This window comes from Ascaphus truei, chromosome 9 (assembly GCF_040206685.1).
Source record: "Ascaphus truei isolate aAscTru1 chromosome 9, aAscTru1.hap1, whole genome shotgun sequence".
NCBI lineage: Eukaryota > Metazoa > Chordata > Amphibia > Anura > Ascaphidae > Ascaphus > Ascaphus truei.
The window spans coordinates 59,933,321-59,956,361 of record NC_134491.1 but is presented as its reverse complement, the minus strand read 5'-3'; the positions used below and the strand labels follow the sequence as shown (position 1 = coordinate 59,956,361).

Below are 23,041 nucleotides of genomic sequence, written 5' to 3'. Positions count from 1 at the left end.
GTACGGGGCCTCCGGACCGGCAGAGAGATGTGTGTGCATGAACGTGTGCGCGGGCGCTCTTACCTACTCCGCAGCAGGCTGCCTCCGGCAGCATCATATGACGCTGCATTTCCATGGCAACGTGACGTCACATGGCGCCGTGACGCTGCCGGAGGAGGGCTGCTGTCTAGGTAAGTCCTACTTTTCCTTTTTACAGGGCAGACCGCTCAGATACCAAAGGGGTTAATTAACCTTACATTTCACGTTGCTGATCATACATATCAATTGTCAGATCTTCCAGTAGATTAAAGAAACCCTCCTCCTCCTCCTCCCTCCCCCGGCTCTCCACCCTTTTGTTACCAGGATGGAAACCAGGGATTCCCCGGAGCAGAACAGTTGTAATTGCAGCTCTGGGGACCTCCTGGGTACTTACCGGGGAGGTGCTGTCAGTACTTTCTGGTTATTTAAATCCCCCAGATCACACGGGTGATTTCAACCACCATTTTGTTTCCCGTGGAGGGGGACGCGGCACCTTCCCCGGTAGGTATCTCAAGAACCAAGGGATCCCCAGAGCTAAAATTAAAATAGTTCCGCTCCTGCGACACCCTGCTTCCTATCTATGTAAGAAGAAGATGGATGAGGGGAGGAATGAGCAGGTGGGACTGTAATTCTGGTCAACAATTACCCCTTACTCGCCCGAAGAGACAGCAAGACATTGCAGTGCAGTGACAGGGTTAACATTGAGATTTTGAACTATGAACTGCTTTATCCCTGTTCCCGGATCAGTGCAGCATTGGCATAGCCGCTGCGGTCCTTGCCTGTGTTATATTTATTTCCCGCAGGCCCTCCTGGTCACTGTGAGTTTCCATGTTATACGTTAGGAACTGTATTTGAAAAACCCATGAAACGCATCGGGTGTTTGCGGAGGAAATGCTGCATGTTGGAGGGTCCCCCAACTCCAGTCAATGCTGCTGCAGCAGCCTGGCACTACAAGAGTTCATATTTTCCTCTCCTTCCTGTTACAGTCGGAACGGCTCCGCCCTGGGTCAGGTGATGTCCACTGATATTTACAAAAATCCTAAAGTGTACAGTAAGGTGAGTATACATCCTATAACCCACCTGACTTGCCATATACCCGTGTCTACACTCCTCTTATCCATTCACTGCCTGTCTCTCGCTCACTCACTTGTCCGCCTGCCCAACCTGTTCCCACCATTTCTCCTCCTATTTCTCTTTCTTGCCTTAACATCAGGAGTGCGCAAAGTTTTCTCCCTGCGCCCCCCTGCCTGCTCTCCTCCCCTGATCACGCCCCCCCCCACCTCGGCTCCGGCGTCACATGATGTCGCGGGATCATGTGGCAATGTGACGTCACGTGACCCCGCTGTGTCATTAGACGCCAAGTTCCCATGGCAACGCGTCGCTGAAGACCAGGTAGGAGAAGTTACAGAGGCTTCGCACGGTCCCCCGGCATTTAATTTAAATGCCCTGGAGGAGAGCACGGGGCCTTTGTAACTCTGCGCCCATACCCCCCCCCCTGGAAAATCTTGCCCCCTCCAGTTTGCGCATGCCTGCTTTACCAAGAATGATTTTTGTTACATAGCGCTGACAGTGTATGCAGTGCTGTACATAGAATTTACACAGGCACAATGAAGCCCTGCCCTTTAGAGCTTACAATCTATCGTTAATGCCGGGGGCACAAGGGGTTAAAGTGACTTGCCCAAGGTCATCCCTTAGGAGAGTGGACACTGAGGCTCCTCCAGCCTTTTCCTTTTCTACATCTTGATCAATTTGAAATCCTCCGTTCCCAAACGCAGCGTGTATTGTGCGTTATGTGAAAATATTCAGGGTTGACTTGTTAGATGATATAAGTAAAAATGTGGTCAGAACCTTTGACCCCCTTACTGCCCCAGAAGCCTGCAAGGATGACCCGTGTCATTTGTGATGAAGAGTCCCATGTGGAATTTATTAATTGGGTTATTGATACAGAATAATAACTGCTATCCTCTTACACCCCTCTCTGTCACTGTCTGTGTACCTCTTGTCATGTTGCCCCCCTCCCCTCCCACCCTTGTATGTCTCCTACCCCCTCTAGGTTTCAAAACACTGTACCAGTAGAGTGGACCTCCCACTGGACTGTCCCAAATATCCCTCGTCCCCCTCTGACTGTCCCCGTCTTGTCCCTCACAGGTTGAGCCCATTGATGGCATTAAGATTGTCACCTACTGCTCCCCTCTATATTTTGCCAACTCTGAGATATTCCGGCAGAAAGTTGTTAAGAAGGTAACGTTTTCTCCTCCTCTCTTTGTGATTGGAGATTTATTCTTTTTTAATGGCCCAAAGTCTGCACTAGAGATTCCACTTGGCAAATCCTGCTGCTTATACTCCCCCTCTCCACTCCACCAGCTAGCACAGAACTCTTTTCCATGCAGACTTCAAAGAGCCTATCAGACAAGCTGTCTAATCCTGAGCTCCTCTGATAAGGCAATTTGAAGTCAAGTATTGTCACCGAATAAGGCCGCCATTATAGTGGAGGCACGCATGCGTGCGACGCCAGAACAAATCAATGTAGACCAATGAAGGCACACATAGTGCGCACGACCGCGAGCGCAAGCAAGCGCTACGGAGTGACAGATAACAAATGAGGAGACAAATGAAATAGTTGTTGCAGCGTTAAAGACGCGTGTTGTGAGAGGTTCTGCCAATGAGGGAGAACCAGCCTGGTGACGCGTCCACCACAGCTCTGCATCGCCTCCAGCTTGAGAGCATGTTTCGCACGAGCAAGAGGCGTGTGACTTCACGCGCTCCGTCGCGAGCGCGCACGCCGCCCCTATAATCGCGGCCTAAGAGGGGCTTGGCAGTCGTATTGACTTTGGTTTTGGGCTCATTTTTTAACAACCACCTAGTTAAAAAACAGTGAGCTGGGAAAGAAGCTAGAGAGGTGAAAATAGACACCATACTGTAAAATATGCAGAAGAATTATTTAATACATAAACGTGCAAGGAGAGCTGCATCTTTACATAGAACAACAGCAATATCTGTATATAAAACATTACAGAATTAACCCCTTCACTTCCTGTGTTACATTTTGGGTTAAAATTTGGATGAAACTTTTTTTGAAATTAAGATTTGCATTAAAAATGGATAATAACAATAATAATATTCATCCTCATGGAACGGGAGCTAATTGGTTCTTTCCTTCGCAGACTGGGCTGGACCCCATCAAGGTCTACCTGTCCAAGAAGAAATACCTGAAGAAGCAAGAGAAGGAAGAGCACAAGAGGCAGCGAGGGTCCCTCTTCTTGAAGAGTAAGGTGAGGCTGCTCTACAGGACTTTTGCGCCTCAATGAATGTGAAGGGGATTGGGAAATATGTGTGGAAGATCCTACATAAGATCCTCTTTTGCTGTATTCTCTTTTAGTCCAGAGATAACAAAGTTCTTTAGAACGCAAGGAAAATTGTGAGTTCCCTGAAAGCTCATGGAGAGAGCAGAACATTGTGAACCACTCTAGAATGCAGTAGAAGACTCTAGAATCATATCGACCAGTCTAGAACCTACCAGCTACTAGAGAAGCTAGCATTTCACTCTTGAATGTCCCTGCTAACACTAGTATACCATGGCTAATACTTGGAACCCATATGAACTCTAGAATCTGAAAAAGATCCACCTACCCAGGTTTACAATTCCACTCAAGAATCCAGTAGTCACCTGTAAAATTCCATGGGTCCAATATAAAATTCTATAACGTATTGTAGACCCTTAGTGCACCCGATACGGTATTGTACCCATGTCTAAATCCAATGTCCAGCTCTAGAATCCCAGAACATTATACACAACTCTAGAATGCCTCACCCAACCAAACCAACTCTTGAACCCCCACAGACTTTTGCTAAAGTCCACCCAATCTCTGACCTTTAGGGATACATTATGTCACATCTCCCTTTGTTCTGGTCTCCATGTTGCAGACTTTGTCTTTACAAGAGCTCCAGGAGGACTTTGACGGAGCTTCAGCCACTGACTCCAACAACAACAGCACCGTGAATGGGAACAGCAGCACGATCAGCTACATAGCATCCAATACCCTGACTGTGGAGTCACCGCCGCTAGGGAACATTCCAAATGGGCTGCTCACACCAAAGCAGATAGAAGATCCCATCATCACGGCCCCTCCCATTGTCAATTTCCATACTGTCATCATCGACATGAGCGGGGTGTGCTTCGTAGACCTAATGGGGATCAAAGCCCTGGGGAAGGTACTGGATACAGACTGTCATTTTAATGCATGTATAATTGATATATTGTATTTATCATACAAAACTCCATCCATGGTTTTTGTTTCCAAGTTATGACACATTGTCACAATGTTACAGCTTGTGGGATGTCACATAGCACTTAGGCCCATATTTACTACTCAGTGCTATTCCATAAAACAGGTGTGCGCAAATTTAGTGTCATGCGCCCCCCTTTCTCCTCCCCCCCACCCCCTGCACGGCTCCATCATCAAATGACGTCACATTGCCATGGAGACGCGTCGCACGAACCAAGGTATGTTAAGAAGTTACAGAGGCCTAACGCGTTCCCCTGCATTTATTTTAAATACCTTCGGGGAAGCCCTGGGCCTCTGTAACAGCCACGCCACCCCCCCCCCCCCAGAAAATCTAGCGCGGCGCACTCCCCACTTTGCACACCCCCTGCCATAAGACACCCTATGACTCCAGAATGGACTTTAAGGTGTCTGATGGAATAGCACTGCTTAGTAAAATGGGCCTTAGTAGCAATAAACAGCAGTAGTGCTGACTGAGAAGCATAGAAAGATATAATATTTTTATCCCAGCGAGACAGGACAACAGGCATATCATTTTGAAGTTTCAGTTAAGCCTAGGTACCACGTTTAAGGTACATCAAAGCACGAAAAAAATGTTTTGAGATATAAAAGTGAGTTCAATGTGCATAAAAAATGAAGCCCTGTACTGTACTGTGTCCCGCTGCTGTAATGCCCCCATGCCATGTAATGCCCCGTAGCCATTATGGGAGCATGAAAGCTTCTGTGTGCAGTGTGTGCAGCAGTGCTCCTATCCACATCGCGCATGGAGGCTGTGTTGTGTGGCGCCAAGTGTATAATGAATAATCATTATCAGAGCGTGTCGCTCCTGCAGGCGTCTTATCTCTCTCGATTTCGCAACGCTAGGAGCACTGGTGTGTAGGCGCCTGCAGGAGCGACACGCTCCGCTTATGATTACCCGTTACTGGGCCGCGCCACGTAGGGAAGTCTTTCTCTCTAGTTCCCCAGTGTACTTTTTCTGCTTCTAGCCTTTCCCAGGCAGCACACAGTGCAATCACCCACTTCAGGTTAGAGCGAGGCCACCCAAACTGTACATGCTCCTTCCAAGCAGGAAAAAAAGGCAGCACTCCAGGGGACTTATATTGAATTTATTTAAAGTGAAATCAGATCGACGTTTCGGTCCTAACCATGGACCGAAACGTCGATCTCATTTCACTTTAAATAAATTCAATTTTAGTCCTCCAGAGTGCTGCCTTTATTTCCTGCTTGGAAGGAGAATGCATTGCTTTATGGACTGCGCCGTTTGGCGCATGGCGTACACCACAGGCCGTTCCAAACAAGGAGGTTATGTGAGTGCACGTTTTATCTATACCTATTATACACCTTGTACGATGCCACACAGTCTGTAGTGTCTCACACTGCACAATGTCACACTCACTGTGATGTAATCCTGTGAGTGCTTGCTGCAGCCTCATATCTTCTCTCTCCCAGATGTCTACCAGTTACCAGAGGATCGGGGTGAATTTCCTCCTCGCAGATGTACAAGGTAACTTTTCTCCAGATTAACACAGTTATGCGAGGTGAGTGCAGGTGTATGGGGAGGGTGGATTTGTATACGGGTGAGTGCAGGTTAATGAGGGTGAGTTCAGGTGTCAGAGGGTGAGAACAGGTGTATGAGGGTGAGTGCATGTGCATAAGGGTGAGTGCAGGTTTATGGGGTAAGTGCAAGTGTATCCTGGCAAGTGCAGGTGTATTGGGTACATGCAGGGGTATAAGGGTGAGTGCAGGGGTATAAGGTTGAATGCAGGGGTATGGCGGTGAGTGTAGATGTCTGCGGTGAGTGCAGGTGAATGAGGGTGGATGGAGTGAGTGCAGTTGTATGGGGTGAGTGCAGGTGGATGAGTTGAGTGCAGGTGTATGAGGGTGAATGGGGTGAGTGCATGTGTATGAGGGTGTATGGGGTCAGTGCAGGTGTATGGGATGAGTGCAGGTGAATGAGTGTGTATTGGGTGAGTGCAGGTGTGTGAGGGTGAGTACAGGTGTGTGAGGGTGAGTGCAGGTGTATGGGGGTGAGTGCAGGTGTATGGGGGTGAGTGCAGGTGTATGGGGTGAGTGCAGGTGTATGGGGTGAGTGCAGGTGTGTGGGGTGAGTGCAGGTGTGTGGGGTTGAGCTCCATGGCACATTTGGGGTCTGGGTCTCAGGTGATTCTTTGTATCTATTCCAGCTCAGGTGTATGATGACATTGAGGTTGGGGGAGTGTTTGCTGAGGGGGGTCTGGACAGGAACCATCTCTTCCTCACTGTGCACGACGCTGTGTTATACGCGTTGGCCAACAACACGGGAGCCAGACACACAGCCTGCACCGGGAAGGTATGAACTGACCTTGTGAGGAGAGGGCGCGAATTACACTCATCCTGCACTCACTGTGGACCAACAAATCTCTCTCTCACCCCTTCTATCCCTAGCTCTTCCTCTCTCCTCTCTCTCTCTTTATCGCTCTCTCTCTCCCTCTCTCCATTTCTATTCTTCTTTCCCTGCTTGTCGCTCTATTTTTTTGTCTCCCTCTGTCTTTCACCATTTTTTTCAACTTTCTTTCCCTTCTCGTCTCTTCAGATTCCTCTTACTCCATCTATCACACACTCTCCATCCCTTTTTACCTTTCCCTCTCTCTCCCTCCTTCCTTCTCCCCCTCCCTCCTCACCCCCGCCCGCTTCTCTCTCCCTCCCCCCTCTCCTCTCTCCCTCCCCCTCTCCTCTCTCCCCCCCTTTCCTCTCTCCCTCCCCCCCTTTCCTCTCTCCCTCCCCCCTTTCCTCTCTCCCTCCCCCCTTTCCTCTCTCCCTCCCCCCCTTTCCTCTCTCCCTCCCCCCCTTTCCTCTCTCCCTCCCCCCCTTTCCTCTCTCCCTCCCCCTCTCTTCTCTCTCCCTTCCCCCCTCTTCTCTCTCCCTTCCCCCCTCTTCTGTCCCGTCTTCTCTCTCCCGTCCCGTCTTCTCTCCCCACCCCTCTCTCCCCCTCCCTCCTTCTCTCCCTCCCCCCTCCTCTCTCTGTCTGCTACTCCCTCCTTTTATCTATGTAGGGTGATCAGTGTGCTATAATTGCCCAGATTGCAGCTCAGCTACTTCTAGGTTTATTATCACCAAAGATTTTCCTTTTGGGTTTGAGAACTACCCCTCAGGAATAGGAAATTGCCCTTATCTACAAATACCACTAGTGGTTCTTTGATGACCTTTTAAGGAGACTTTTTTTTAAAAAATAAATAAACAAACAAAGCTCTCTTTTCCAAAACCATACCTGAGATGCCCACTCTCTTACAGCACCTTAAAATGATCCTACAGCGCCTGGTAATGACATCACATACACCAACACAAATACATCAACGCAGCTCTGTCACTGAGTCCTGCCATGTTGCACACTCTGCTATTCCATCCTTTCTGTGATGTGTCTTTCAGGGCTCCGGTGACGCTGAGGTTCGTATCCAGGACACACAGGATGAGATCAGTGAAGAATATCCCAACTTGGAGGAGGTGAGTCTCTCGGCTTCACTTATCTTCACTAACAACACTACAGGCAGTCCTCGTTCTCCAACGTTTCACTTTACAACGAATGGCATAACCAACGCGTTACAATGCAACCCTGAGGGCTGTTTTTCGACGCCGGAATGCGTTATCCACCACTCACCGCCACTGATTAACACGGGACTCACTTTACAACGGTTTCACTATCAGACGCTACTTCCAGAACGGATTCCGTTGGATAACCGAGGACTGCCTGTACTGTCCGGCAGTCCTCCATTTTATCCTGCAGTAGACAAAGAGTCATTGGCATAGAAAGAACAAGCATAGGGTGGCAGAGACATGGGCGAAGTACAGACAGGACACAGTGCTGTAATGTGGGTGTATTAATTAACCCCTTCTTACACATCACTGGCCCTTCCACCACTGAACGGGAATGATATATTTCAGGGTGAAACATCTCTGATGTTTATACATGGCTATTTTTGGAATGTCTGTGTCTCCTTGTCCCTTTGCAAAATCCCAATGCTCCTTCAATTTACATACTGTACGGGGAAGTGTTACTAACAGGAGATAGAAACCATAGCCTTTTATCAGATTGGTGTGCGGCTGGGTAATGATGAATTAACTTGCATTCTGAAGAAGTTTGTTCTCTTCATCACTCACTGCCACGTCCCCACTGCTCACGGCTGGGCACGGTACGGCGTTCGCAGCGCGAACAAGATACAGCCCTCTAGGGGGCCGTCCCCAGTCACTGCCTGCGCGCCTGCAGAAAGCGCGATACGTGACTCGCTTTGCCAAAAGACAAGATTTTTGTCTTTTGGCGCATCGGGCGAGCGATGGCCATGTCACGGCAGCGATTCAGCCAATGAGTGCAAACCAGCCGCGTGATGTCATGGCCGCGCCCCCGCCACGCCTCCCAGTAGCAAGTGATCTGAAGTCCTTCAGAACGCTCGGATGCAGGGAACGAGCGCCGCCAGGCACCCCGTCGCGTGCGCAACACGCGCACTGGGGCCGTAGCTAACAATCTCCGATGATGTGTCTCTGGGATGCTCCTCTCACTCTCCCTTTGTCTCATTTCCCAGGCGATGTTTGGCAGTATGTTTCAGGCTGAAATCCAGACAGCCCTGTGAGGGTCCCACAACCCCAGCAGTGTCCTCCAGACAATCAGATTCCCCCTCACCTCGCCAGCAGATCAGAACTGGCACCAGGACATGTCACTTTGTGATAAGCTCACACCTAACCTCCCATCTCGTTTCCCCTGACCCAATGGGACAATGACACTGGCTGGTGTTCAGCCAACAGCAGAACAAACGGAGTCGGGGAAAAAATGCAGAAGATTCATGTCCAGAGACTTTCAGCCAATAGGAAAGGGGCCTTCCAGCTGGAACCTCAGACCCGCATGTTTCATTCCTGACCCAATGAACGTACTTCCAGCCTGCTCTGTCATTTGGAGTATCACTCTTGGAAGATAACCTCACTCATTTAAATGCATCCCATTGGAAGGTAGCCCAACAAAGAGAAAGGAAGTCACACGTATTTGGACTGAGGCTCACCCGTTAGAAGACAGTGTCTCATTTAGCAGTGACTCTCACTCATTGGAAGGCACGCACTCATTAAGAGTGACTCCCTCACTGAAAGGCAGTCTCGCTTATTAGAAATGTATCTCACTCACTGTAAGGCAGTTTCACTCATTACAAGTGACTCACACTTACTGGAAGAATGTCTCAATCATTGGGAGTGACTCGCTCATTGGAAGGCAGTCTCACTCATTAGAAATGCCTCACTCACTGGAAGGCAGTCTCACTCATTAGTACCTACTCTCACTGGAAGGCAGTCTCGCTCATTAGTAACTACTCCCACTTACTGGAAGGCAGTCTCACTCAGTCTACTGAGCTTCCCTCACTGGACAGCAGACTCACTCACCTCCAACATCAGTTGGAGTTGCAAGCCCCCTTAGCACTGGAGTGGTTACATTGTATCCACTTACAGGACTTGCTGTGCTCTGCTGCTCACTCCAATAAAGACCATAAGTTATTACTGTAGGGTGGCTGAGAGGAACAAATTAGGTGCAACATGTTTATAGTGTACATATACAAAGAAATTAGCTGTTCAATGTTATTTATTTCACCCTGATGTCGATCCCTCTGTATTCCACTCCCTCTGTATTCCACTCCCTCTGTATTCCACTCCCTCTGTATTCCACTCCCTCTGTATTCCACTCCCTCTGTATTCCACTCCCTTCTTTCACACAGTGAAAATTCATACATTTAAGTGTACTGGTCACTAAGCAGTGATAGCCATTTGAATGGTCAGTAATAACCAATAGTAGCCATTGACCTTGATGGACATTATAGTTTGACTCTTGCATTTTTAACTCTACAATGTTAGCAAAGCTGCAGACACAGAGGTTTATGGGCCTTATTCTATAAAGTGTGATAGTACCAATCCGGACCTCCCGCACAAAAAAGCCCAATTGAAGTTAATAGTTTAGTTCAGGGGGGCTCAACTCCAGTCCTCAAGTAACCCCCGCCCCTCCTCCCCCACCAGCAGGTCAGGTTTTCCGGATATCCCAGCTTCAGTTGAAGACAGAGCATCTGATTGAGCCACCTGTGCTGAAGGCAGGGACTGCTTGAGCCATCTGTGCTGAAGCAGGGATATTCTAAAAACCTGACCTGTTGGGAGGAGGGGGGTTGGAGGACTGGAGTTGGCTACGTTTATAGAATAAGGATGTTTGTATCATTCTGACACTATCAAAAGGCAGCGTTAGGGAAACATGGACACAAAAAAGGAGAGAAGAGATTTAGAAACTGGCACACCCCCCACTTAGCTCCTCCTACTGCTCCATTTAACTGCTCCCTACAATGATTCCTCTTGCTTTCTGAAACATCACCAAAATATGGTATCGTAACAATAAGAGACTCAAACTCCACATGAATCAGTTTAGTAATAACTGATGCACACACCCTACTGCATTCAGGCTGCCTCGCAGTGATCAGGGTGATTATTGAGGGAGGTTTAATATATTCATATTCTAATGATAAGATAATGTGCCTGGGAAGCAATATAGCATCACTTTCCTTTGCCATGTGTGTAGAGAGACTCAGGGGAGAGGTGAGGTCAGTCATTGAAGTGGAGGAACAACATCTCACCTTGGACAGGTCATTTTATCTCTCCCATACCTGGGGTACCGGAAATTAGATTGCTAGCTCTTCGGGATGGAGGCAGGCTGTGCATGTACGCTATGCTGTATTATACTATGAAATAAATTATTATTGTCATGGCTGGTTTTATTGTGGTATCTGTCGATATACAGCACACGCTGCCTGTGCTTGTTAACTCCTTCACTGCCAGAGTTGTCAGACAAACTCAGGGTACCGCTACTTTTTATTTACACAGTCCCATGTTCCCTTTTTCTTTCTTTCTTTTTTTTAATGGGGAATTTATTTTACAGTCCTCCTCTTCTCTCTTCCTGTAGCAGCGCTTTGCCCCAATGTGGAATATATTTCGATTTTTATTTTTATTAATCTGGGATAGTGTTACTTTAGAAAGGACAGTGCCTATCAACGTGTGTGTGTGTGTGTGTGTGTGTGTGTGTGTGTGTGTGTGTGTGTGTGTGTGTGTGTATATATTATATATATATATATATATATATATATATATATATATATATATATATATATATATATATATATATCTATATCTATATCTATAACAGGCATACATACATACATACATATGCACACACCATAGTTCTTGTCTGTACCGAACTGCTAATTATGCTGTCACAGTGCTCCCCCTGCTGGCCTCAGGATACAGCACAATCAGGTAGCAACTGCTCTATAAACCAGTGATTATAAAAACATGACAAAAATAATTATTTAAAAATATATATCATTTTGCTGAGTTGCATCCCTGGATGTCACAGCTGCCATTATGTTAAGTGCTTATAGCTGCTTAGCCCAAATACATATATTTATTAAGGGCATAACGCCTTTCAGATAATATCTACATGTCTTATTTACATGTTGCCACTTTATAATTAAACAATAATAAAGGAGGCAAGCTCTGGGTATTCTGTATTAAGGTGTCATGGGGTAATATGAGGTCACATGCAGCTGACAGTGCAGGAAATCAGAACTTCATAGAAACTACATTTCCCGGAGTGCTTTGCGGCGCATGGGTCATCTTGGTGTGCTGTGGCTGTAGGTGGATTATAGTGCTCAGTCCTGGCACAGGGTGTCGCTGCTGCGGGTGACAGGTCGGGATGTCGCGGAGCCGCTGGAGGTGTGCGGGGGGCGCCCTACTCTGGCTGTCACTGGTCGGCCTAGGGGTGCTTGTGAGCGCTCTGCTAATCAGGACATACACCCTGCAGGAGAGGAGGAGAGCCGGACCCTGGCAGGGGGAGGGTGTCCGGGGGGCCGAGCTGGGGGAGCTGGAGAGGGGACAGCTGATAGAGGCACTGAGAGGTGAGATGCAAAGGGGGGAGAGGGGACATCTGAGAGAGGCACTGAGAGGTGAGAGGCAAAGGGGGGAGAGGGGACATCTGAGAGAGGCACTAAGGGGAGGGAGTGGAGAGAGAGGTGAGAGAGGTGAGAGAGAGAGAGAGAGAGAGAGAGAGGTGAGAGAGGTGGGAGAGAGGTGGGAGGGAGAGAGAGAGAGGTGGGAGGGAGAGAGAGAGGGAGAGAGAGAGAGGTGAGAGAGGGGGGGGGAGAGAGGTGGGAGAGGGGGGGGGAGAGAGGTGGGAGAGGGGGGGGGGGAGAGAGGTGGGAGAGGGGGGGGGGGAGAGAGGTGGGAGAGGGGGAGGGGGGAGAGGGGGGGGGAGAGAGGTGGGAGAGGGGGGGGGAAGAGGGGTGGGAGAGGGGGGTGGGAGAGGGTGGGAGAGGGGGAGGTGGGAGAGGAGGTGGGAGAGGGGGGGGGGAGAGAGGTGGGAGAGGGGGAGGTGGGAGAGGGGGGGGGGGAGAGAGGTGGGAGAGGGGGGGGGGGAGAGAGGTGGGAGAGGGGGGGGGGGGAGAGAGGTGGGAGAGGGGGGGGGGGAGAGAGGTGGGAGAGGGGGGGGGGAGAGAGGTGGGAGAGGGGGGGGGAGAGAGGTGGGAGAGGGGGGGGGGAGAGAGGTGGGAGAGGGGGGGGGGGGAGAGAGGTGGGAGAGGGAGGGGGGGTTGGTGGAAAGACTGCAGGTTACCTGTACTGTTACCTTGCACCTTATGTCTTGAACAACCTTTGAGACTCAAAGCCGCCTCCAGTCCTTTCAAGACTTCAGCTCACATTTTATTCTTGTCTGTAACTGTTACATACGCCCATAGCATATATTATCTCTAACTGTCCATGAAATGTCTGTAAATCTAATGTATAACCTCTGCTCAGTTAATGTAACCATGTCTTGTCATCATAACTCTGTGTGTGCCCAGGAGGATACACTTGAAAACAAGAGGCAACTCTCAATGTATTATTTTCTGGTAAAGCATTTTATCAATAAATCTGAGAGATGGACGGGGGGGGGAGGGGGGACAGAGACAGAACAGAAAGTCATGAGACCACCCTTGATGTAATCAGACATTGCTTAATGAGAACAGAGACACTGCTGAGACAGCCTCCGGTGTCATACCACTGACCTTGGTCAGAAAGAGACCCTCATTAGTTACTCCTGTTTTTTTCATTAGGGGCCATTCGTATCCCCACCGTCTCGTTCTCGGAAGAGGAGCAGAACACCACGGCCCTCGCCGAGTTTGGGGAATACATCCGGAAAGGTACAAATCCTGCTCCCAGTCACACCAAACTCAGGGTCTTTGGGTCATGGGAGATATGAGTCTTACGCTTTCTGGCTCATTGCAGGAAACAGGTGCTAATGATGGTGGGATGTTACTGGTATATACTTTTGGGACCTCAATTCTACCTCAGGTTATATATCATTTCCCCCCTCCCCCCCCACCATTAAATTTAAATGGGTTCCCCACCTACACCCCTCCCAGGCCACAGTATTATTAGAATGTACTAACAATCTCATACAGATATATATATTATAATTATTAGAATTTTGCAGTCACACTGTTCATGCCACGTCTGGTTTTGGTGCCCCAAGCATAGGGGGATAAAGTGACTTACCCAAGGTCACCGAGAAAACTGACTGAGATTCCATCCATTTCCATGTCTGTGTTCTTACTACTAAACTACTTCCTCAGCCCTGATGTCTTAATATTCCACCCAGAGGTGTTAATACATAATCTATAGTTGGATTACATTGTATAATTCTATTCCTTGCAGTCTTTCCTGGGGTGTTCTCCTCCAGCTTAATCCAGCATGAGGTTGTGGCAGGTTACAGTCACCTCTTCACCGTACGAGGCTCAGACCCCAGTCTTCTGCCATACATGCTTCTCGCCCACTCCGATGTTGTGCCAGCCACATCCGAAGGCTGGGATGTGCCACCCTTCTCTGCAGAGGAGCACAACGGCTACATCTATGGGCGAGGCACTCTGGATGACAAAAGCTGCGTCATTGTGCGTCTGAAAAACAACCAAAAACCCTAAGTGGATAACTGTAACTTATATTTTGTACAATGCCTCTAGCTCTAGAAGCTGTAAAATTCAGATGAGAATTGAATACCGTGTAACAATTTCAAAGCTAGTGATATTTACCTACTACAGTATAAATGCAATATCAAGGTACCCTGCATCTCTTCTTTTAGAGAGATTCATGCAGCCACCTCTGATGTGGAGTCTGGATCTCATTGTCTGCTCTACAGGGCAGCCTCTGAAGGGAAGACATTGTATGTGACATTGTATATGAATGACAGATTGTTAATAAGGGCACAGGGAGATAGAAATATGCCTGATGTCACATACAATATTGGTGGGCCATGGGCAGCCTGAGCTCCCCTCTCCCCTCTTCTTATCTTTACTGCCCCTCTCATAAGGACATGGTGGTTATAAGGCTGAAGAAAACACTTAATTGACAAACAATCCCCCTTTCTGGTGCCCCTAAAAATTAAATTTGTTATTAATTTCACTCAAAAGAAAAGCAGCCAAATATTGGTTTTTAGCACGGTTAGATTGGCCTGGGGGAAGCCAATTAGATTGTTACATTATATGTGCACCTTTTAAAGTCTCCATTTTCCTGGCCTTGTTCTGCAGGGAATTCTTCAAGCTCTGGAATTCCTTCTGAAGAGAAGCTACAAACCTCGCCGGTCTTTCTACGTGGGAATTGGACACGATGAGGAGGTGGGCACCCCATTTATGATCAATGCTCGGTAACACCAAAATTAGGATTGAAGCAGGGTGTCGCCGGAGCAGAACCCCATTAATTTCAGCTCCGGGACCCCCTGCTTCCAGAGATATAGACCTCCGTAGGGGGTAGCGGTATCTTCTGCAGTTTAAAGCTGCTACGTCACGTGGGCCAATAGGAAGCCGCACCGGATGACATCGCAGCTTGCTATTGGCCCGCAGGGCACGGGAACGTTGAAAAGCGGCCGATACGTGATCCCTGCGAGCTGAGCGGAACTGCTATGGGCACCTAGTACGGAGGTAAGTATCTCCGGAAGCAGGGGGTCCCAGGGGCGGAAATAAATGGGATTCAGCTCCGGAGACCCCCTGCTTCAATCCTAATTAAAAAAATTGCCTCTCTAATAGCTGTCTTCCTGATCAATCTGTTTCCACCTCAGTTTAGTAGCAGGAAGTATTTGGTACCTGACTCCCTTGTGTATAAAAGCGTATTTCTTGTGCGGGTTTTCGTGTCTGTAAATTGGTTGTTGCATCGAGCCCGAGTCCTCATTCTGCTCCCGTTCCAGGTGTCCGGGCACAAAGGAGCCATGAAGATTGTGGCGAAGCTGCAGTCACAGGGTGTGGCGCTGGCCTTTGTACTGGATGAGGGCTTGGCAGTCCTGGACAGGGTTATCCAAGGCGTACGCAGACCCATTGCCCTGTAAGTCGAGTCTTTACAGGGGCATAAGGCACTGTATTAGTACGCAAGCTCTTCTGCATGGTTATTCTACCAAGAGCAATGCATTTCTGGCTCCTCTGGCAGTGAAGAGGTTAATGTGCCCTCTGCCACTTGACCTCTAATGCCAGAACACTGCTGTTCTTTAACCACTGCACATAACGCATACACGCACAGTACAACCACATTAAAGCAGCAATCCCCCCTCCCCCCCAGAAACCTATATGAGTTTAACTAGTATAATGTTGGTGTCGTACCCCCCCCCCCTGTGTCCTGCTCATTTAAAAAATAATAATGTTACAAATCTTTATTACCTTATTTTCCAGCTTCTGAAGTTACTATGGTCACTTTTTTATATTTTGAGACTGCACTGGGCTCTGGGAGAGCTTCATTTTAACCCCCTGTGCACTGTATTTTAAACACTTCTATCTCCTGAGCAAAGCATCAGATTGTAAAAATAGAAACCGTGATGGAAATGGCAAAAAGGTATTATAATAATAAAATTTAAAAAATGGGGGTTAACACAAACCGCTGCTTTAACACCGGTATACACAGTGCAAGGAGTGGGGACTCTTGTATATCACGCTCACATTGTATCCCTGTGCTTTTTTTGCTTATGTGGGTGCTACACTCCTGCTCTGTTACTGTGCAGTGGCCCTCACTGCACCACTTCAGTGACCAGCTCTCCTTGGCTCTGTTTCTGCTCTGGCTGGTGAAGGCCGAAGCCTGCCTGCGGGTAATGGAAGTTTGGGGGTTCTCCGTGTTGGCTGCTGCATCCCGCCGACTTTGACTGTGCACAATTTAAGTGTCTTAAGATAATGTTTAACACTTTTTCCTCCGATGTGCGTTTGTTGCAGGATTTAACTCCTTTGGTGCCAGAGTGGAATACATCGCAGAGCAGTTGAGGAAACATTGCTACCCGTGTAGCTGTATAATCGGTTGACACTGTGTTATAAATAAACCTTTATGCTTAATGATACTCTGTTACCTATTAACATCTTTACTTCATCTTTCTCTATTGTTCAACTGTACTTCTTGATACTCTGTTACCCAGACACCTTAGTGCTTAATGATACTGTTACCCTTTGTTTCATGACAGTTACGCATACACCTTTTGTTCATAATACACTGCTACTCGTATACCTTCGGGCTTTACGATACACTGTTACCCAGACACCTTTCGGGCTTTACGATACACTGTTACCCAGACACCTTTTGGGCTTTAGGATGCACTGTTACCCACAGAAGATCTGTGTTTGGATCAGACCTCCCTCATCACTGCCTATGGTTTGTCTTTAGGGTCGGCACCACTGAGAAAGGCTCCATAACCCTGAAACTGACGGTGAACAGAGCACCCGGTCATTCCTCCATGCCTCCCCCTGAGACCAGCATTGGGATCCTCGCTGCAGCTGTGTCCAGGTGACCAACCATACAGGCCCAAGGACACTGCATCTCTCCCTTCTTCTCATGTGTATTTCTGTATTATTTTTTTTATTATTCTATAGGTGTCTAAGTAAAAGCAGCGGTACTGTGCCTGATTGTAACGAATTGTAAACCTGTTAAACATTGGGGCAAAGCTGTCTTTATGCCCCGTCACCATCACACGCCTTAATCTGTTCTTCTCACCCCGGTAAGGCTGGAGCAGAATCCGATGCCCAATATGTTCGGAGCTGGTCCGGAAGGAGCCATGTTTGAGCAGCTGGCAGGAGAGGTCGGAGTTCAACTTCAGCTTCAATCTCTGCGCACACACACTCCATCCCCAGAGCTTCACAGATATACCCAAGGGGCTTATAAAAAGTAGCAGTACTGTCGTACTACATTTATTTCAAGTTGTGGGAAAGCTAGTCTGACCATATTTTTTTTTATAGATTTATGCTTAGAAAGGGGGAGCCGAGATTAAATCCTACTAAAATAAATCCATTTTTTTCCCCCTTACATAGTGAAAATGGAAGTGTGCATCGCCAATGTGCCGCAGGCCGAAAGGAAGCCAGGACGTTATCTGTCGCAGCTTTCCATTGGCCTGCGTGACACCGGGTGATTTGCAACAGAATTACTGGGGGTACATTTTGTGGCAAGTATCTTGGGAAAGGGGGCGGGGGGATCCCCAGAACTGAAATTTCAGAGTTCAAATGCAGGGACCCCCTTGCGTCCCATCCATGTAACAAAATAAAAAAGGTGTGCATTAAACGTGGAAAGGCCGTACAAAAGGTGTGTGTCTTTCTCTGTTATAGTTCGTCTTCCCTCTTAACGTCATGATGGCAAACCTTTGGCTCTTCTCTCCTCTCATCAGCAGGTCAGTAAATCTTCCCCTCACTGCAGCTCTCAGAGAGGGGCTCGCATGCGGAACATATTTGTTTAAATGTAGCATGAGTTGTTGATTTTCAATGAAAATGAGTTTAAATATGTATATATATTTGGGTTAAATGTACCACTTGTGAGCACATCTGGGTGTCTGGCACAGGGCTAACACCTGTCCCTTTTATTGTACGCATCATACCGTATTTTTGTGTTTAGAATTCTAGAGCTGAAATCTTCCAGCAACGCGATTGTTCGAACAACCACAGCCCTCACACTCTTCAACGCAGGAATTAAGGTGAAATGAGTAGGGGTTATTTTTCCCCATCCCTAAACAGCATCCTTCCCAGGGGCGGAAGACACTTCCCGGCAGCTCGCATTTGTCAGTGTTCGTTATTGATTATCTTATGCATAGAAAATGTGTGTGGGGGGGGGGGGTAATATTGTGGGCATCTAGGCAATTCCAAGTTATCTCCCAAGCCCTGGGACAGGAAGTTGGTTGTGAGCAATGGGTGGGTTGTACTCTCTACTTCAGTGGTGTGTATTTTTGCCATATTTTCTGTCTCCTCGTTTTGTCCTTGTAGATTTGATGCAGGTTGTGATACCTTTTAATGGGCTAGTGTGAGAGATCTGTATAGATGGGATTGAAGTGAACCACGCGTTTCACACCTCACAGGCCTCTTTCTTATGTGTACTTAAGAAGAAGAGACCTGTGAGGTTTTGAAAGCTCTGTAATCTATCGTTTAATTTATAAAGAACTCATATGTTGCTTTATTGAAGGGCACAACAACGTAAAACACTTCTCCTGGACCAACACGACTACTAGCACTTTTAACCTTGTACATTTCACACACCTGCGCCTAAAACACATTGACAATGACTAACTTTTCCCTCCACAGTCCAACGTGATCCCACCCTCTGCCAGCGCAACTGTGGATTTCCGACTTCACCCCGCACAAACCGTGCAGGAGGTAAGAAAGCACATGGGTTACACGTTCTAAGCCCACCGTTCCGGATAGATCGGGGATTCTCCCCTAAATGTTGTCAATTTAGTATCATCACTCACAGGACCGGCTATAAAATAAACTTGTATACAGACAAATTAGAGTTACACAGGTGTCGGCGGCTTACAGGAAGTAGTGTCCGTCGTTCTATCGTGCCCTGTCTCTCTCTCCTAGACCCTTTCCTCTCCCCGCTCATGTTATACACCAATGGAAAACTCCTCCCAAGGAAACACTCTGACCCCAACATCTTACCCAAACGGTGTTCCTCTCCGCTCTCCCCTCACCAGGCTGCCCTCCTTCCACTGCCCCCCTCAGGAAGTCATGAGCATTACTCCCGCGCTTCCTGTTGCACTCTTGGTGATCTTAGACATGAGAAAAGTTAAACCGTTATTCAGTAGGTGCACAGTACAGATCCCCAGCAGAGGTGGGAGATACTTTCTGACATTGCAGGTCCTGGACATTGTGAGGAACACCATCAGGGACGATAGAGTGGAGCTTGCTGTTCTGAAAGCTTTCAATCCTCTGCCTGTCAGCCCCTATGACGAGGGGAACTTTGGGTACCAAGTTCTGCAGCGCACTATCCACGCTGTCTTCTCAGATGCCCCAGTGGCACCGGGTGAGTGAATAATATTAATATAGATTATTAATGTTACATAGAAACTATCAGCAGATGAGACCAAGTCTCCACTCTACTGTGAAACCTCAGACCCTATTACACTGGTTCCCAATCTTTTTGACATTGTGCACCCCCAATCTTGTTACCTACTCAGGCTATTGCTAACAAAACAGTTTCAATGATCCCGGGCAATACAGTGTCCTGAGCTCGTGTGGGGGACACACACTTAATAAGGTCCCAACCTGCACCTCGATGTGTGCAGGCAGCATGGGTGGTTTAGCTGTTGCTCACTGCGGCAGTTTGTACATTCACGCCCCACAATGCCTTGCAGCTGTGGATGCAAAGCATTGTGGGGAGCGACTTTGGACATTCCTGCTGTAATTGAAAGTTATATCACTCACGCTAAGGTGCAGTTGGGGGCCTTAGTAAGTGCGCAGTCCTGACTCGGGCTCAGGACCCCACTATACTGTTTGGGATTCACCATTACAAAAACCATTTTGCCGATCCCATTGGAGATGCCTAACGAACGCCCTGCTGGAAATGAGCGCCCTGTTAGATCCTTTGGTTTCTTCCATATCTAGGATCCCTTTGTGATGCAGTTTTTTGAACTCCCTTACTGTGCTATCCTCTACCACAAGGGTGTGCAAAATTTTGGAGCGCCTCCCCCCCCCCCCCCTGCCTGCCAGCCCCAGTGCTCGCGCCCCCCTTCTCCTGTGACCTGGCATCAAATTACGCTGTGGGTCACATGACCCCGCCACATCATGTACCGCGCGTTATCATGACGCCGCGTCACATCACATGAAATTACTGCGTTGTCATGGCGATGTGACAAGAAGCCGGCTGAATTCCGGTAAATTGAGGTTGCAGAGGCCTCACGCGGTCCCCCGGCATTTAATTTAAATGCCTCATGGAAGAGTGCGGGGCCTCTGCAACCGCCGCGCCCCCCCAAATAAATCCCCCCCCCCCAGTTTGCGCACCCCTGCTCTATCACCTCTGCTGGGAGGCAGCACATTTATCTGAAATACATTGCTGGCCTCTTTTGCACTGAAGGTAGCCACGTGATGACCCTGTGAACCCCGTCTGTATAATGCAGTGGGACCCGAGTCTTCCTTCGCTGAGGGCTGTAGAAATGCGCAAATATCTTCACATTTTTGCTTTGTGCCGTTTTTCACGCTTTTCTCCTTTTAGTCTTGCATTCTTTGCAGAATAATAGACTTTACATGAAACGTTTCCGCCAGTTTACTGCTACATTTAGTGACTTTTTTGCCCGCATCTTTGCGACAATGGTTGAATAAAAAAGGTCCATGTGACCTGATGCTATTTGCTTGTTTGTTGGAACTTCGAGTCAGCAGAATGTCTTTTAAATTCACCAAAGTCTTCGTAAAAAAATTATCTAATTTTACCTAGTTTACGAAATTTCAACGAAACAACCTGCACATCTCTCCCGTTCCCTCTCAGGTGTGTGCATTGGAAACACAGACAGCCGGCACTTTGTCAACCTGACCAACAGCATCTACCGATTCACCCCCGTGGTGCTGAAACCGGAGGACATGAGCAGGTAAGAGAGGTGGTGCTGAAGGGGTTAACTACCCTCTCCTTCCCTCTCCCCCCATTCCAGCACCATATGTTATGTCACTGAACCCTGACTCTTCTCTCCCTCCCTCCTCCTCTCCCCCCCTCCCCTGGTCCTTGTCACTGTGTCACTGTGTCCCTTTGCTCCTCTTCTTGTGCCCCTGTGTCTCATTCCTGCTGCCATCTCTGTGTTGGCACGCAACCCTAAATGTGACCTAAAAAATCCTATTGGAACCTACCTGGAAGATAATATTATTATTATTATTATTATTATTATTTCTCCCCTCACAGAATTCACGGGCTGAACGAGCGCATCGCTCAGGAGGACTTTGAACGACTCGTGCAGTTTTATTACCAGCTGATTCAGAATTCCGACGCAGATAAGGTGCCCACGTCTCACCGCACCGCCCATGAGCTATAGGATTGGATGAATTGAAACCGCCTCGCAATTAAACAAGAGCAAACATGCAGTGGGAATTCTTATTAAAACAGCAGTCTGCGCGGTTTTTATTTTTTTTTAATCTGATGCTTCATTCTGGAGATCTAAGGGTTTGAAATAATATTAAGTGCCCGGGAGTTTAAAATGGAGCTGACTCCACAACCCAATGCTTACCATGGTAACCTCAGCTGCTAGAGATTAAGACAATCGTGAAAAAGTGCAACATTATATGGAGTTAAACCCGCTTGTGCGGGGTTGCGGCTTTACATCCCTTTTTAATCCAATAATTTCATCTAATGCCTAATGTTTTGGAGCAGTCGGGTCCAGTTGTGGTTCTCGGTCCTCTTGCCTCTTGCCTCTTGCACTGAAGGGGTTATTGGGACCTGTGCTGAAGATCTAGGATTGCCATAAAAAAAAACAAAAGACCATCTGTGGATGAGATTTATCTTTATTCAAAGCACCTTGGCACACACGCATTTTTGCCGTTGTGGTGAACACAAGATTTATTTTTTTCACTGACTTGCGATTCTGCTGCTTATTTTATCTGAATGGTTTTTTTTTTTTTATTATAATTGATTTAGGCTAATTATTCTAAAGATTGATTTTTGCACTTTATTTGGTGTTCATTTGACAATTTTTAACCTGGCCTGCACACTGGTGTTTTTTTTGTAGGCCAAAAGGCGACACAAAAACAAAATGGAATTTATATGTAAAGTACAATGATGAATAAATTCCGCTTTTAAATTAAAAAATTGTTTTGGTAACACTGGTATTTATTTCTGTATTCTAGTTTATATTCCACCCTCGTCAGCCCTAATGTCATAATCCCTGTGTGAGATATAACCAAAAATTAAGCTGGCTTCAGCAAAGGTGGCTACTCTTTATAAGGGAGGATTGGGGGGTGCTCCCTATTTTAACCCTTGACGGCTAAAGATGCTGCTTGATGCACTGTCGCAATGAAGACGCGAAAGGGGGAGCTGGCGGATCATGAAACATTTAGCTCTTCGGCTGCCGACGTGTGGCTTCGGGGGATTATTTACTGCAAAAAGGCTGAGTTTATTGTAATGGCGACGTGACCACGTGACGTCGCACGTCGCCATAGCGATTGTTACACTAGGTACAGGACCCCTCGGGAGGGCAACAGGGGGCGTGGCCTGTGACCTCACGCAAGTGGTTCACCCTTATTGGCTGAACCGCTCACGTGACGCTGACATCACGCTGCCGTCGCTGGCCAAAGTAAAAAATCCTTGGCTTCAGCGATTTCAGTTGTCATGTCGCTGCACAGCGCCGTTAAGGTTGCGCCACCTATGGGCACCCGCGACGGACTTCAAGTACTTGTGCCGTGGCCAGTATTTTAAGCGCAACCTTAGATTTATCAAGTGGAAAACTACAGCTGCTGTCAATGAGATGAATTCTG

General features: G+C 47.8%; 2 protein-coding genes across 3 annotated transcripts in view; both read left to right on the top strand.

Annotated features, from left to right (window-relative positions):
* SLC26A9 (solute carrier family 26 member 9) overlaps window positions 1-11,041 on the top strand; it is a 52,902-nt gene extending 41,861 nt beyond the window's left edge. The window contains exons 14-21 of the mRNA XM_075615151.1: window positions 1,005-1,074; window positions 2,167-2,259; window positions 3,183-3,290; window positions 3,943-4,230; window positions 5,751-5,805; window positions 6,485-6,630; window positions 7,707-7,781; window positions 8,855-11,041. Coding sequence (XP_075471266.1) covers window positions 1,005-1,074; window positions 2,167-2,259; window positions 3,183-3,290; window positions 3,943-4,230; window positions 5,751-5,805; window positions 6,485-6,630; window positions 7,707-7,781; window positions 8,855-8,902 — 883 coding nt within the window. The 3' untranslated portion in view covers window positions 8,903-11,041. The remainder of the gene's footprint in view (window positions 1-1,004; window positions 1,075-2,166; window positions 2,260-3,182; window positions 3,291-3,942; window positions 4,231-5,750; window positions 5,806-6,484; window positions 6,631-7,706; window positions 7,782-8,854) is intronic.
* A 916-nt stretch (window positions 11,042-11,957) lies between these two features.
* On the top strand, window positions 11,958-22,388 carry PM20D1 (peptidase M20 domain containing 1). 2 transcript variants are annotated; one of them, XM_075615149.1, is made up of 13 exons: window positions 11,958-12,286; window positions 13,430-13,516; window positions 14,031-14,263; window positions 14,897-14,983; window positions 15,550-15,683; window positions 16,998-17,117; window positions 17,334-17,409; window positions 17,930-17,991; window positions 18,213-18,291; window positions 18,893-18,964; window positions 19,448-19,613; window positions 21,072-21,171; window positions 21,477-22,388. In XM_075615149.1, the coding sequence occupies exons 1-13, from the start codon at window positions 12,037-12,039 to the stop codon at window positions 21,604-21,606; spliced, it is 1,596 nt and encodes a 531-aa protein (XP_075471264.1). In that variant the 5' UTR covers window positions 11,958-12,036; the 3' UTR covers window positions 21,607-22,388. The 2 variants fall into 2 exon arrangements, with proteins under 2 accessions (XP_075471264.1, XP_075471265.1); XM_075615150.1 differs by having other exon boundaries at window positions 11,959-12,238.
* The last annotated feature ends 653 nt before the right edge of the window (window positions 22,389-23,041 follow it).

Coding starts and splice junctions, on each gene's coding strand:
- PM20D1 (XM_075615149.1), top strand. CDS start 12,037: ATGTCGCGGAGCCGCTGGAGGTGTGCGGGGGGCGCCCTACTCTGGCTG. Junction 15,684..16,997: donor GTACGCAGACCCATTGCCCT/GTAAGTCGAGTC, acceptor GTTTGTCTTTAG/GGTCGGCACCACTGAGAAAG. Junction 17,118..17,333: donor CTCGCTGCAGCTGTGTCCAG/GTGACCAACCAT, acceptor CACCCCGGTAAG/GCTGGAGCAGAATCCGATGC.